At 38.8% G+C, this 16017-nt stretch overlaps 1 protein-coding gene across 1 annotated transcript in view; it reads right to left on the bottom strand.

Annotated features, from left to right (window-relative positions):
* The window catches only part of FAM170A (family with sequence similarity 170 member A), a gene marked incomplete at both ends in the record, with an annotated part of 57445 nt that overhangs the window by 4778 nt on the left and 36650 nt on the right, over positions 1 to 16017 (bottom strand). The window contains 3 exons of the mRNA XM_081131748.1: positions 1394 to 1513; positions 2441 to 2599; positions 5116 to 5353. Of these exons, the coding sequence (XP_080987874.1) occupies positions 1394 to 1513; positions 2441 to 2599; positions 5116 to 5353 (517 nt within the window). The remainder of the gene's footprint in view (positions 1 to 1393; positions 1514 to 2440; positions 2600 to 5115; positions 5354 to 16017) is intronic.

Here is a 16017-nt window from a genome sequence, read left to right on the forward strand (position 1 = left end):
CATTTACAGAACATTTCACCCCAAAGCTGCAGAATATACATTCACCTCAAGTGCACATGGGATATTCTCAAAGATAGACCACATGTTAGGACACAAAACAAGCCTCTACAAGTGTAAGAAGATTGAAATCATAGCAAGCATTTTCTCAGACATTTACACCATGGAATACAGTGCAGCTATAAAAATGAAGGATCCTTTACCCTTTGAGACAGGATGGTGGGACCTGGAGAGTATTATGCTAAGCAAAATAAGCCAGTCAGAGACAGGCAAGTGTCACATTATCTTACTCATATGTGGAATCTAATGAACAAAATAAACCAATGAACAAAATAGATCCAGAGACATGGAACAGACTGACGAATCTCAGAGGGAAGGCAGGGGTGGGTGGGAAGAGAGTAACATAAGAATTTATATGCATACATGCATAACCAATGGACACAGACAATAATGGGGAAAGGGGTACAGGGTGGAGGGGATCAATGGGCGGAAAAGGGACATTTGCAACACTTTCAACAATAAAGAGAAATTTAAAATGAAATTTTTAAAAACACAGAAGAATTTCTCTCTCACACACACATGCTCCTCAGCCCTGTTTCTAAGGCATTTCAACTGCTTTAATCAGGTCCTAGATTATGCAAAATAATCTCCCATAGTTAAAGGCAACTGAGTAAGGATTTCAATTACACCTGAAAATTCCCTTCAAGGAAATACCCAGATTTGTGTGTGAATAACCTGGGATGTAGTTTAGCCAATCAGACATATCAAAAAGAAAAAAGAAACCAGCATATGTACAAGGAGGTTAAAAACTATTTAAATTTAGAAACTGCAGCCAGTCATTCAATACTTCTATAACAACAGTAAAAGTATAATGATAAAAGCCAGTCAAGCCTCAGGTTCTTTTCTTGTAAAAGAATAAAGATGTTTCAAGAGACACAAAACTGACATTTATGATAAATGTCATTTTTTGAGACAAAGGTAGGAAGTTATCAAAAATATAGTCAAACATAGCCATTTACAATATACTGTTGGTGCTTTCAGAAGGAAAGCTTTATTTCATAAGTCAGGTTGTCCATGATAAAGAACCAGAGCTTAGAAAATATTGAGCATCATAATTGACACAGTGCCTGAGAAACTAAAAGTTGTCATATTTTATCACGATTCAAAACAAAACAAGTCTCAGTCCTACGCTTCAAAGGGAACAGAGGTTAGGAAAAACATTACCATTTGTCTTATCGCCTCCCCAGCTTTGGAACGAGAGGCCCCTGAGGACAAGCCAAGCCCCATTTTTTCCCATGATTTGAGGATCAAAGCATTCATCATGGTGTGAGAGCCTGATCCTAGTTGTTTGGTGGCACATGTCTTCCCTCTGATAGAGCTGAACACAGTGCTTTACCAGGACCACGACTCTGTTCCTCCTTAACGCTGAGGCTGCAGTGGCTCCGTGGTACCCTTCACTCCGGTGACCATCCTTTACAAGCCACAATTCATCTTCATTTTTTTTTAACAATTCACACTGGGGGGAAAAGCTGCATAGCAGCTTGTATGAGTATTATCAGAACAAAAGGAGCAAGAACATGCAAGAGTGGTCCTTCAGTGTAGATAATTTTTATGAACTGAATGAATGTTCTCATTGGGAAGTAAAAAAAAATTACTTTAAAATGTATTATGCAGAGAGAAAACTCAAGTTGGCTTCCGCCACTACGTAACTTTCCCCCCCACTGAGATTGCTTAATAAACCCCGTGTTAACAATGTGCTGTCAGACTGGGGTGTCTCTGTGCACAGTGCACTCAGTAATCCTAAGTATGAGGGGCACACTGAAGCAAGGACAGGAAGATCCTGCGGAGGTGGAGACAGTATTGGGTAATGGGGTGGTTCTTTACCAAAAGGTCCGCTCCTACCCACGGGCCTCCCTGGCGAGGTCAGACTGCTTCAGGGCCAGTGCGTCAGAAGGCAAGACAGGCTGTCCTAGAGCTCAGGGCTGAACTTCGATTTATCCAAACCAGCCCTCTGATGGGGGAGGGCGAGTAGGCCTAAAGAAACGGAATTCCTAAGGAATCACCCTTACTACCACCGCTAAAAATACCGAGCCGGCCACAACAAGAAATAAGCATTTCCCACTGGCCAGACAAAGGAGTCAGTCAGCATAGGAGATTCATAGGAAAGATGGTGAAGGGCTCACAGTCCTTGCTTTGTAGAGAAAACAGGGCACAGGAGCCGAGACAAGGCTCCCGAGTAGCCTGGGCGTGCTGGTGGCGCAGCGGGCAGTGCAGTCAGCGGCAGCGGGACACGCTTTACACAATGTCCTGGGCAGACGGTAGGGGCGAGGCCCCAGCAGGCAGAAGCAGAGGCGCACAGCGGCACTAATCTTACGTGAAATCTTTGCCTTAGGGTCCCCCTGAAAAGCTGAAACGGGGGAGGTTAAGGTCCAAGCGTAAGTACCTGCTGAGCTCTTTGGGCTCCCAGCTTTCGGGCCGCGGCTGGCGGTGGTGGGTAAGTTGTTCTGGGATCTTGGCGCTGTAGTTTTGCATTGAGTTTTTGGAGTTTATTTGACCATTTCTTTTTCTGTGCTGGAAACCCACTGTGTCGAACTGGGTTCAACTTAAGAACCAGAGTGGGTCAGACTTAAAAACTGCACTGGGCCCCAGGCCAAACTGGATCTGACTTAGTGACCAAACAGGGTCCAACCTAGGAACCGAACTGAGTCCGGTGTGCGCTGGTTAACCGTACCAGAGGTAATCTTGGGTTGCAGTGGCTCCAGTGGAGGACTTTTAACCTAGACAAGCTTACCCATTTACAAAGTGCCCTACAGGAAAAGGAGTTTCAGCCACACACTTAACATAGAGGACAAGGGAAAATTATTTTTCCTCCACTAAAGTTTCTGGTGACTAAGATGAGACCCTCTGAGATATCCCGCTTGCTCCAGAGCCTGCAAATGGGATCCTGGAAACGGGCAGAAGCTAGCAAATGTGAGAAATCTTACCAAAGTCACCTAAGATCTCTACCTGTGGAGCCTGGTCAAGACAGGGAGGTAAAATTGCATGTTATCATCTTCCTTCCCAAATTCAGATTCGCAGGTAGAACAGCTCTAAGAGTTAGACCTTTGAATGGTGACTTGTGAATTTGCTTTCAGGTACCCATTGGTTGGTGATCTTTTCTCTTCCAGGCACAGCAATTGCCTTCTTGTTTCTGTTACTTTGTGCCCTGAGAACTTAACTTGACACGTCATGTTGGTGGCCCCCAAAATATGGCCAGACAGAAATGTGGGTTGCACTTCAGTTGTGACTAGGGTCCTACTGACTATTGACAATGCTTGGAGGAATTGTTTCTCTTTCCTTGGGTTGTCTCTGGAAGCAGCTCTAGATCTTGGCAGGGTAGTATCTTTGCATCTTCTTTGGGGATGCTTCTTGTATCCATGGGACTGTTTGGTACTGCCAGGAATATTTACTGTTTGTCCTGCCTGAAACCTGAGAAGATATTCAAAAGATTTTGGGGTTTTTTTGAAGTAGCTCTGTGGTCAGAAGTTGGTCAAATTAGAAGTTGATATTTAGAGCCTGGTAGGAACTTTTCTTTTAGACCTTCTCCCCTAAGTTAAATGAAAGTATGCATCAGAGGGGGTAAAAATTCCAAAGACAAACAGCTTTAAACCTAGAACACAGGAATCTTTTGATTTCCATCTTAGTTGAAGATCTCCTTCCTGATATAAAGAAGCAAACTGAAGATAATGTAGTTGGATGGATGAATCAGCCTCAGTATCATTCAGGCTGCAACCCAATTCTTTGAGGCATTAAAAATGACATTTCTTTTCTTGTAAAGACTCAATTTGCAAAAACAGAAATGTGGATCTATATCCAATCAATAATTTTCTTACTTTGCTTCTGCCTTTTCTATATCAAAGACTTTCCCTAAGATCCTGTCGGTAGAGCATTCCTAACCACTTCTGGTTTGGCACTGCCCGAATCAATTTCTGCTCAAATAAACTCTTAAGAACTTTAATATGCCTCAGTTTATCTTTCTTGTAACAGCATGCATGCTTCAGTCCCTCACAGACCGCACCACACTTCAGCAATCGTGTTTCCCACTTTTGTGTCTCAGTGACATCTGAGCTTGAAAGCCTCTGCTCTCTGAGGGCTGGGTGGGTCCAGTGGCAGGTGGTTCAAGGACAGGCCAATTAAACTGTTAGGTTACTGCTCCTATTCCCCCAGTTAACACTTTTAATAAAAAGCAAGCTGTATTGTATTTCATGTTCTTCCAGGCCTTTTGTCCAAGATTCCAAAGTTTATTATCAGAAAAATAGGTAGTCATGACTGGTCTCTTCTTATAAGATGCATACATTCACAGAATCACAGCATGCATGCATCTTTTTACAATTTATCTGTTTAATTTGAATATCTTCTTTCAGCATAGAACAATGGATGAAGTACTTATAACTCCTGACACAAAAGCATCAAATATTTTCCTTTTAGCTCAGCAATGTACAATAAAACAACAAGCAGAAAGCATTAAGAGCTGAGTTATTCTGAAATTGTTCATACAGTATCCAAACTACTTGTCAGAATATTTTAAGCAATAGATATTAGGAAGGCAATGCATATATTTACATGAATCCAAGAACATTTTTGTAGCCTCCTATGATTAAAATATACTGGGTCATAACAAGCCTCTAGACAACACTCAGATTATTTTTCTTTTTTCTTTTTTTTTTTAATTCTCACCCCCGAGGATATTTTTTCCGTTGCTTTTCAGAGAGAATGGAAGGGAGAGAGAGGAAACATCGATGTGAGAGAGACACATTGGTTGGTTGCCTCCTGCATGAGCCCCAACCAGGGCCAGGGATCAGGCTTGCAACCGAGATACATGCCCTTGGCTGACATCGAACTTGGGACCCTTCCGTCCGCAGGCCAATGCTCTAACCCCTAAGCAAAACCGGCTAGGGCAACACTCAGATTATTTCTATAATTTAAGTCCCTTTTGCAATAATTTCATAGAACAGCACAGACATCAAAACATCCCATTTGTGCTGGTAGCGAAGAGATTCCATTATTCATCTATTCATTTCAGGGTTCTTAATTGCAAACCAAAGAAATTATGGCAGCTCATTAAAGCAAAATACATACTTTATTAAAGGATGTAAGTCTCAGAAGCTCTGGGAAAGCCACTGAAGCAGGCTTGATGACCATGTTTTCAGGAACAACCTCCAAAACAAAACACAAGGCTTTGCCAGAATCAGGGCTACCAGCAGGCACAACACCACGGCTTGCACTGGAGATTCCAGGTACTGGGAACCACTCCTGGACTCTTTTGGTGTGTGCCTCAGAAAGGCTGGGTGTCACTTCTTGGGTCATATATTTGTGCCTGGATACAAAATATGATGGTTAGGAAAGTAAATTTCTGGGCTCTGGCACTGTGAGCAATAGGGTCATAAGGTGAAGAATTCCCCAAACACAAGAGAGGAGTACGAAAGTGCTGAAGAGTCCAAATAAATCACCAAAACCCCCAACAAGCAACAGGGCACCAGATACAGGAGGAAGAAAAATAAAAGTTACATGTTAAGGTACAAATTCTTGTGGAATTTGTAATTTTTTGAGGGAAAACAAGACAAAAACTAAGCAAATAATCACATTTATAGATGTACATTACAAACTGCATAAGTGATCCAAAGGAGATCTGGTTCTCTTGAGAGCCGATATTAGTGGGACCCAACCTGAATTGGGGACCCAGAAGACTTTTTGATAAAATGATTTCTGACTGGGAATCTGAGGAAAGAAAAAGAGTTAAACAAGTGAAGGAAGTAGAACATTCCAGAACACTCCAGTCAGGGGAAGCACATAAGCAGTGTGTCTGTGATGAGAGGGAATAGAGCAAGTTTGAGGAGGTGGAAGGATTGTGTATCTACTCTAGATTAAGGTTAGGGTTGGAGAGGAGCGTTATAAATAAGATTTGAAAGGTAAGTGGGGCTAGATCAGACAATACGTCTTCGTTCTGAAAGCAAGTGTGGATGGGGCATGCAGGAGAACTCTAAAATGTTCACATCGTTTTGATTGTTGTGTGGCAAATAAGCATTCAGAGGTTATGGACATTGTGTGGGTCAGGAGAGAGGTGATAGTGGTCTCAGCTTGTACAAGACATGTGGAAAAAGCCCACAGGCCACTTACAGTAGATTCTTGTTGCATTTTCTTCAGTGTTTAAGTTCTATTTTAATCAGTTTTCCCATATCTGTTATTTTGCAAAGTTGAATTATATGCATGCCTAAAAAATTTTCTGGTTTTGAGAAGTTTAACACCATAAATATTCCTTTTTTGGAAACTGCATCCGGGCTGACACTACAGAATATTTGCAATTTATAGCCTAATGCATTTGGACAAGTTGCAATTCCTTGAAATTTGTAAATTATTATAAAATGCATTATGGTTTCCAAGCAGTAGTGGATGACCAGGGAATTATATTATTTATCACTGCTTTTCAGACTTCCACCTGAAAATTGCCTCTTCCTGCTTGTCATATCTACTGACACTTCACCAATAAATTCTTGGTTAACTTTTGCATAAATAACAATAGAAAACTCTACAAGAATTTCATTAATTTCATTTTCAATTACTTGAAATTCAGTTAGGACTGAAGATTTCTTTACATTAAAGCAGCCGGAAACATTAGATAAAAATGTGGAGTTTGGAGCCTTAAGACCTGATAAGTTCTGTTTCCATCACGTCCCAGATATGACATTTTGAAAGTTATTTGGTCCCTCCCAGCCTCTGTTTTCTCAACTTTGGCAAAAGAAGCATGATAGGGCCTCCAGTTGAGGATATTTTATCAAAGTGATCTGCATATTGGAAAACTAGAGAAGCATAAGTGGTTACTAAACATGAAAATGATTTACAAAATACCACCCTCACCCCCGAGGACAAGGGGAATACTTGTTAGCAAAGACAATATCCAAATTTCTTGCAGCACTTTTACAATATGCACAAAAGTAGAGTCCAAAAGTGCTTTGATTGTGCCTGAGTTTCTTTCTGGATTTTCCTTGCTGGTTTCTGACCTCAGAGCATGTGAAAACCCTAAATCAGCCCACAGCAGCATCCCAGATGAGCAATACCCCCACAAGGCGATTGTGGTGGTAAATTTAAACAGAGGCAAGGAGGAAGCAAGGCATACCTCTCAACAGCAAGGCACACTTCCCCCAGTGCATGGTTATGTTTGTCTGTTTGTTGTTTAGGGGGGAGGGGTTGCTTATCAGATATGCAGGGCTGAATTAATAATACTCAGTTCAAGGCACATTATTATCATCCGTCCAAGTGAGACTCTCATTTTAATATTTATTTATTCCATTTTATACCCATCTCCAAAGTAACCATTCTGCTGTGTTTACTTCTTTTTATTTTAAAGTGCTAAAAAAATGTGATGTGTGATTTTGTTGGCATTTGTTTTAAACTATGAACATCCTTATAGATCTCATTCTGTTTCTACTTTTTTGGACTAAGCACTATCTTTTTAAGATCCAGTCTTATTTCTATGTATACATCAGATGTGTTTCTTTTGAAAGCTGCAGAGTAACCCAAAATATCTTTTCTCAAGTCCCTCCTGTTAACCCAAACTGCCACCAACTCCCACCATTGTAAACAACAATGCAATAAATATCTTTATATATTTCATACTATAAGCATGTTTGAAATTTTCTTTGTAATAAATTCTCAGGAGCAGAATTGCCAGGTCATAGTATATATGCATTCTTAATTTGCCTACATTGTGCCAGATTGTTCTTCAAAACTGCTGTACTAATTGACTTCTTCATGAAGCTTCCTGCATACCTGCTTCCCTAACACTCAGCACTATCCAGCTTTCTAATTTTTGCCAATTTAATATTGATAATTTAACCTGCATTTCTTTGATTATTACCTTTACCATGCCTTCAGATACTTGTTGGTTTTGATATTTTTTTCTGTAAATTATTTGTTCATATTATTTATCTGTTTTCCCACTGTAGTAACTGACTTGTCAATGTACAGAAACTCCTTGCTAATTATTAATCCCTTGCCAGTTTTACACATTGAAAATATTTTTCCCATTTAGTCATCTATTAATTTGGCCCATAGAATTCTTCATGGAAGTTTTAATTTTTATATAATTATATTTATCAATCTCCTGCTTTGTTTTTGCTCCTTTTGAAATTTTGAAGTGTTTTCCCATTCCTAGATTATAAAATTATCTTATACATTTTCTTCTATCAACTGTATATTTTTTCCTTTCCAACTTAGAGCTATCTAGAGGCCACCCTTTCTGTGGGGTTAGGTAGAGATCCAATTTAATTTTTCTCCATATAGTGAGCCAATATAAAAAAAAAATCAACTAAACAATTTCCATTGGTTTGTGGTAATTCCTTTAGAGTTTCTTACGTTCCCATGGATACATTAGTTTCTTTCTGTGTTGTTTTCTTCCATTTAATCTGTTTATCTGATCTTACACCAAAAGCTCGTTGTTTTTATAACTCTAGCCTTGTAGTATGTCTTAGTATCTGACAGGGCAAGCTCTCCATCTTTATGACTTCTCTTTAAGCAACAGACAGCCATGGACTTTTATTCCTCTCTATAAATTTTACTGCAAGTTTAGTAGTTTCTCTAAAATAACTGGAAATTTGATTGAAACTTCGTTGCCCTAAAAAAAAAATCAAAAAAAAAAAAAAACCACTGCATTGCCCTTATATGCTGAAGAACATCTACATCTTTATAATATGAATTCATCCTACCCAAGAGTATGAAATGTCACTCCATTTCTTCAGATCATCCTTTATGTCCTTTAGTAAAATTTTAAAGTGCATCAGGAAAATTATTTGAAACTTGGAAATAAGGCCCAAAAGGTGGTAGCACATCCTTTCAATATCACAGGGTGGGCAGAGGCCGCAAAGGATTGCTATGGGATGTACTCAGTTTTTCTCATTGTTGACTATTAATAAAAGGTCTCATACATAGTGAGATTATATGTTAACTTCTAGAATTTTGTCCAGTAGATGCAAATAATTTTGTGTCTGATGAAACAGATAACTCTAAAGATTTATGGTCTGGGGACATTCATTTTATAACTAATTCAGCAACCTTATCCTAATATTTCTCTATTAAATTGCCTATAAATCCCTGGCTTCTTAAGTGCTCTTTGAACTGACCATAACACCTTATTGGTTCCCTCCTTAATTAATGATTTTAAAATCTTTGACACATGTTTATTTTATATTTACAGGAAAGGCATGATTTTACCTTTTTGAAAAGTATAATTTGGCAAGTTTCTCCATAAAGATCTTACATAGTCGAAGTTACCTTAACTCCTAAATACTATATAGTTTTCTGCAATTATGAATGGAATATTATTTTTGTGAAGTTTTTTGGTTGATTATTGCTGGTAGAGAGAAATTTGGTGGTGTCAGTTGATGTATCCAACAACTCTCATATTGGTTCTAATAGCTTCTCTCTGGATTCTGTTAGTTGTTCTAGGCAGACAATCATAATATCAGCCATTAAGGAACAACAAGATACTATTACACTAATACATTTTTAAAAGTAGATAAAATGGATAAATTCCTAGAAAATTATTGAATGCCAAAATTAGCCCTAATTTTACAAATACTATGTGATCTTAGTTTTAGCTTCTAACTCAGTAAAAATACATACTTACAGTGTGCTTTCACATAAATGACCTCATTTCATGTCAACTAAAATCCCATGAGGCAAATGTTATGCTCACATTGAAATATATATATATACCCTTTATATATATATATAAAGGGTAAATGCATTATGAGAAGGCACACTAGTTGTGGTGGATCCTTGTCAAAAACCCAGCTCTTGTGTCCTGAAATAGTTGCAACAGAAAATATTGTTTTACTACCTATTGTAAAGCTATCATTTTACTACCTAGGAAGTTGACAAAAATAAAGTTGATCATAGCAAAGAAATGTTAGTCAGCTAATAGGGTAACTGTATTCACACAAGGGTTTATTTGTGTCACACTTGGGTACAGAAAGGAAGATCAGTGGGAAAAACAAAATGATGACTGTTTACCAGGGGTCTTGTTTTCTCTTTGGGCTCCAGAGGACATGGCCCCAGATTCTTGCAACTGACTTAGCAGCTTTTAAGATCTGCTTGTGGCCCTAGTGGGTTTGGCTCAGTGGTTGGAGCATTGGCCCAAAAACTGAAGGTTCCCAGGTTCGGTTCTGGCCAAGGACACATACCTCTGTTGCAGGCTCTATCCCTGGGGCCAGCCGCCAGAGGCAACCAATCAATGTATCTCTCTCACATCAATGCTTCTCTCTCTCTCTCTCTCTCTCCCTCCCTCCCTTCCACTCTCTCTGAAAAGCAATGGAAAAAATATCCTCAGATGAGAATTTAAAAAAAGATCCCCTTGTGGCAGGGTTGCCAAATTTAGCAAATCTACGGGATGCCCAGTTAAATTTGAATTTCAGATAACCAATGGATATTGTTTTCCTACAAGCACATCCCACGCAATATTTGGGACATGCTTATAATAAAAAGTATATACCAGAACTCACACAGCTTAAATTCACTGAGTCCATTAAACTGGCTTATGGGTTTTCATTTTTATGTAATGCAAGCTGTGTTCTCTACCATGGAGAAATGATTTGTGGTAAAAACAAAGACTAAAATCTAAGAAACATTAAAAAGCAAACAAGAAAGTTCAAAAAGTGCTATGTTATAAATATGAGCAAACACAGAATACAGTTGTCATAGTTGCATCTCACATGGTCTGAGGATAGAATATGTAATGCTGGAAAATTCTTTTACAATTGTGTTTTACCCTGAGTTCATAATATTACACTGACTGACAATCCCTCTTCAGACAGAGTCAGCAGGAGAAAAGAAAGATTAGTTGTCACCTTTAAAAAAAAATACTACAGAAAGAGAAAAAGATTTGGCAAAGGGCAACACAATCACAAGTTGTGGAAAGGCATTACAAAGTCAGAGAGAGCTGGATAAGTATTCATTTGACCAAAGTATTAATAGGATAAATTGCTCCAGGCTCTTCAAAGATAATGAGTGTGCCAATTATTTTCTCAGGGCATAGGAGCAGGACGAGGAATTACTGCTGTTTTTAGATGTAATAACGACAAGCTGAACAAGTCAGATATGTCATCCTCAAGCAGCTGTTCTTATTTGAGCAAAGAGATGTTAATCACAGGTGAGTCTTGCCAGTGGCTGTCCAATCACACAAGTCAGGGTTCGTTTGCAGTTCAAGCATGACGCTCTCAAATCAAATCTGGTATTAATGAGGTACCACCATAAGGAGACTTGCGGCAACCATAAATCTTTTGATTTCCATGTCGGTTGTCTATTTGTCCTTGTTGGCTGAGCGCACATATTTACCCTGCTTTCAGGGTAGTGTAATTCAAATAGATGCCAGAGATGCAGAAAGAGGGCATGATTCATGAACACGTGTTGCTGTGCAGTTGGTCTTTTGACATAACAATAATTGCTATTTCTGTTATACATTAAGAATAATTTCCAGGTACAAATATTACGTTCTGTTCAAATCTATTAAGCTTTCAGAGGAAGTAGCACAGGATTTTTGGTGGTATCAGCACTCCTCTGAAGTTCTTTTGTTGTTTTTATTGTTGTTTTATTGTTGCTTGTTTGGGGCTTTTAACCTTAATTTTTTTTTATTTAAAAAAATTAAACCTACAAAACAGTTAAGAGAACAATAAATACCATTTATCTAAATTCATCAAAATATTGCCATTTTCATTTTCCTTTTCCCCCCTCCCTCCCTTCTTTTCTTTCTTTCTATCTCTGGGCTAATCATCTTCTGTTACATAAGAATATATATACTTGTTTGCTGAAACATTACAAAATAAGTTAGAGACCCCATGACAGTTCACCCCTTAATACCACACATCTGCTAAGAATAAGAGTGTTGTCCTATATAACTATAGTATCACTTTCATATATTCACACTCAAATTTCCCCCATTAACCAATTTCGTCTTTTAAAATTGTTTTACCTTTTCTTTTTTATCCTCACAGAGGGACATTTTTTCCATTGCTTTTCAGAGAGAGTGGAAGGGAGAGAGAGAGAAAAACATCAATGTGAGAGAGACACATCGATTGTTTGCCTCCCGCATGCTCCCAGACTGATCCGGCTGGGGATCGAGCCTGCAACCAAGGCATGTGCCCTTGACTGGAATCAAACCCAAGACCCTTCAGTCCAGGGGTGGACCACTGAGCCAAACCAGCTAGGACTGTTTTACTTTTTCAATACAGGATCAAATCAAGGTTCACACGTTGCATTGCGTTATGTCTCTATAATATCTAATCTTTAATCTCTTTCAGAAGAGCACTCTGCTTTTTGTTTTTGTTTTCATGACATCAAAAAGTTCAGGACAGTTATATTATGCCTCACACTCTGTATTTAATTTTTTTTCATCATTAGATTCAGGTTAAATATTTTGGCATAAGTACTACATTGTACATAGATGATGTTTTATAACTTCCATAGTATCACGTATACATTACACAGGTTCATTTTCCTTGGCATTTAAAACACATAATCCACTGGATAATACTTTGAGACCATGTGAATATCCTGTTACCCCAACAACATTTGACTCAAAAGACTTAGTATTCTCTGATGATCTTTGCTGGAATCACATTGGGCTTTAAAATGTTCCATATTTATTAGTGAATAATCTTCTATAAAGAAGAGCTTTCCCCCTCTGTTTCTTCTCTCTTCCTCTTTTTTCCACCCTTTTCCTTTCTGGATTATTACAGATTTATATTCAATGTGATATAATCTATTACCCTCATTGTTCTTTTCAATGCTCAAGTTGTCCCATTTTGGTAAGTGGAAGCCCCTTCATCCTGGCTTCTTATGCTTTTGACATGGCCCCATTTATCTTTAAGCACTTTCTTGCTTTAGGGCATGAAAAAACATCCCAGACTTCCTTTGTATTTTCCTTGCCCCAGACCTAGACTCAGCCATTTCTCCAAGGAAACTTGGTTCTGTTCAGTTCGAGCCAGCATCTATGTGTTGTAGCCACTCCGAAGAAACTGGTTGGATACCCCTCCTCCAAAAAAAAATTGATTTTGACTAGAATATCAAGACTGATGACACACCATAAGAGAGTATGAAAAGGGTTATTACTTACATAATGAGGTTTTCTGGGGTGAGCAAGGCAGTCCTCTCAAGCTGGTCTGAAAATGTCTTGCAAGAACAGGGAAAGGAGATTGGCATGGGATTTTTTATGGTGGTCAGAGGGTAAGGTTGGCATCAGGGCTCCTGTGCACAGGCTAGTGCATGTGTGGTTTCACTTTCTCACCAGCAAGCAGCCAAACTTTCTCATCAGTTTGTCTAGAAGTTGGGCAGAAGGGGAAGGAGGAAGACTGAAGCTTAAGATGTTAGCAGTCATACATCAAAAAATGTTATACATCATTTATTATTCAATGAAAAATAATAATAGGTTAAACATCTAAATGAGAGTGACCCATAATGTAACGAGTCATAGCCCTGCCCAAATGGCTCAGTGGCTGAGCATCAACCTAAGATTCAGCAGATTGCAGTTCAATTCCATGTCAGGGCACATGCCCAGGTTGCAGGCTCCATCTCCAGCAGGGGGCGTGCAGGAGGCAGCCGATCAGTGACTCTCTCATCATTGATGTTTCTCTTTCTCTCCCTCTCCTTTCCTCTCTCTGAAACCAATAAAGATATATTTTTTAAAATGGAGTCATAGTCTTTATTACACTGCACTATTCTTATGTTCTTTATTTTTAAAGTCTATGAGGTAGAGATCTGTTATACGGACACTTACTATGTGTACCCAAGTCTCCTTCACAGGGTACATGTGAAGTATATGGAATAAGCACAAGTCACTTCATGGTCTTTGAGGGGCAGATCACCTCTACAAATATGCAGCATTATCATCAAAATCATTATTTCTTCCCAAGGTATTTGACATTTTCAAATTGTTTATAAATCAGTTATGGATGGAGCTATCAATTTTGTTTAGAAAATCAACTTTAGAAAGGTCATGTGCTTTCATGATGTCAGAGGGCTCCTCAGAGAGTCAAAGATCTTAAACTTATATCTCAGCAGAACATCAAGGCAATTCTCAGAGCCTTATATTTCATATGAAATATTAAATTAATAGAAATAACCACTACATTTAGACATGCAGAAAATAAAGCTGCAGATCTTTGTCAAAACAAATAATGGCAATAACAGTAATAATAGCAGCTAACCCGTACTAAATGCCTTTATATTCCAGGAATTCTTCCAAATACATTACAGTCATCCTCATAACAGTTCATTGGATTAAATATTAATATTCTCCCAATTTTGCAGTGAAGAAATTGAAAGCCAGAGAAATTATATGTATAATGTGACCAACATGCCACCATGGGTAGGTGAAGGAGTTAGGATTCAAGCATGAAACAGAAAGACAACATTGAAAATTAAATATTTCAAAACTGTATTTTAGTTCTGAAAGTAGAGCACAGATTGATTTCCACTAATATTGGAAGTACCAAACAGGCTCAGCTTTTAACTTAGTCAGGATGAATTTTTATTCTGTTCTATTTAATTATTGCCTAAGAATAGTAGGGATACAGCATCCAAAAGAGCAAGTAGTCAAATGACCATGCATTGGGCAGATGAATGGTTTGGACATTCCCAGTCCAAAGGGTGAAGTCAACAATTTAGAACTCAGTCATGTGTGCCCTGTTGGGTTCCCAAGTCAATTTTCTTCTGTGGAAATCCAGATAAATTTACATAGTAAATTTACACTGACTTCAAGAGTAGCCATAGACTGATTGGTTTTTAAAAAAACTGTTCAATCACTATTTGACCTTCAAATTTGAAGATCTCAATATAACATATATAGTGTAATACATGATTTGTATTTTTCTGAGCACTTTCACACACATCTCAGTTAATCTCAATAACCTAGAACTAATTACAGAAATTTTACATACACAAATGTAAGCAATATCTTATGTAATCAATCTGTATATTGAAGTAAGGGGAGTGCATCAAACACCTTGTGCAATCCTGTGGCCCATGGCTTTGCTCAGGTGGCTGTAGCGGTCAGGTGGCATCAATATATCCTCTGACAAAATGACATACCTCAGCTGTGATGCCTTCTCCTTGCTTTCTGCCCAGGCTCCTCTGCCCACTGCGATTCTGAGCTAAGCACAGTCATGTGCAAACCCGGAGCAATCCCTGATCAACAGAGGATAGAAGCTGGTAAGTAAATACTCCCCTTTCCCCATCCCTGGTGGATAATTCTGAGGCACATCCTGTACAGCTCCAGTGGGGCCTTGGCAGCACTGAGCCCCAGCTGTCCCCAGCTGCTCCAGCCGTCTTCTTGAAAGCGCACCTTTGGAGTGGCTTCCTTCCTTCCCTGTTTTGCTCCTCCCAATTTGCGGTGCTTATTCTGCTTTACTGGATTTGGTTACAGTAAGTAATTAATAAGCAGTTAATGTATACATGAAGAAAAGTCATATACCTAGGAACCATTCATCAAGCCCTTGTCATAGGATCTGCTTCAGGGGGCATCTAAGGGAAATCAGAGAGTTTAACTCATAAAAAGAGTCAGTTAATGTTGGAGTTAAAAACTGGGTCTTCTACCACCTTATGGGATATGGAATAAAAGCATAGGTTCTCAAGTCACATTCACCTGGGTTTGAAAGTAGCTGAGACATCTTGAGACTGTGCCTTGACTTCTCTGAGCCTCAACTATTAAATGGGAATATTAATAAAAACAATCACAATGGTCAACCTTTATTGAGTGTTTCCATATGTAGATTCTGTTCTAATACTTTACATATATTGGCCTACTAACGCTCCCCATAACCTTATGAGATACATATAGTATTATCACCATTTTACAGATGAAGTAACAGGTATAGAAAGGTTACTATGCACCGAACCACAGAGCAAATAAGTGGCACTTCACAGATTCCAGCGTCAGACAATAAGCTCCAGGGCTCACACATTTAAACACCATTTATTAGCTTTACTGCCTCC

Source organism: Miniopterus schreibersii (assembly GCF_964146895.1).
Source record: "Miniopterus schreibersii genome assembly, chromosome: 3".
NCBI lineage: Eukaryota > Metazoa > Chordata > Mammalia > Chiroptera > Miniopteridae > Miniopterus > Miniopterus schreibersii.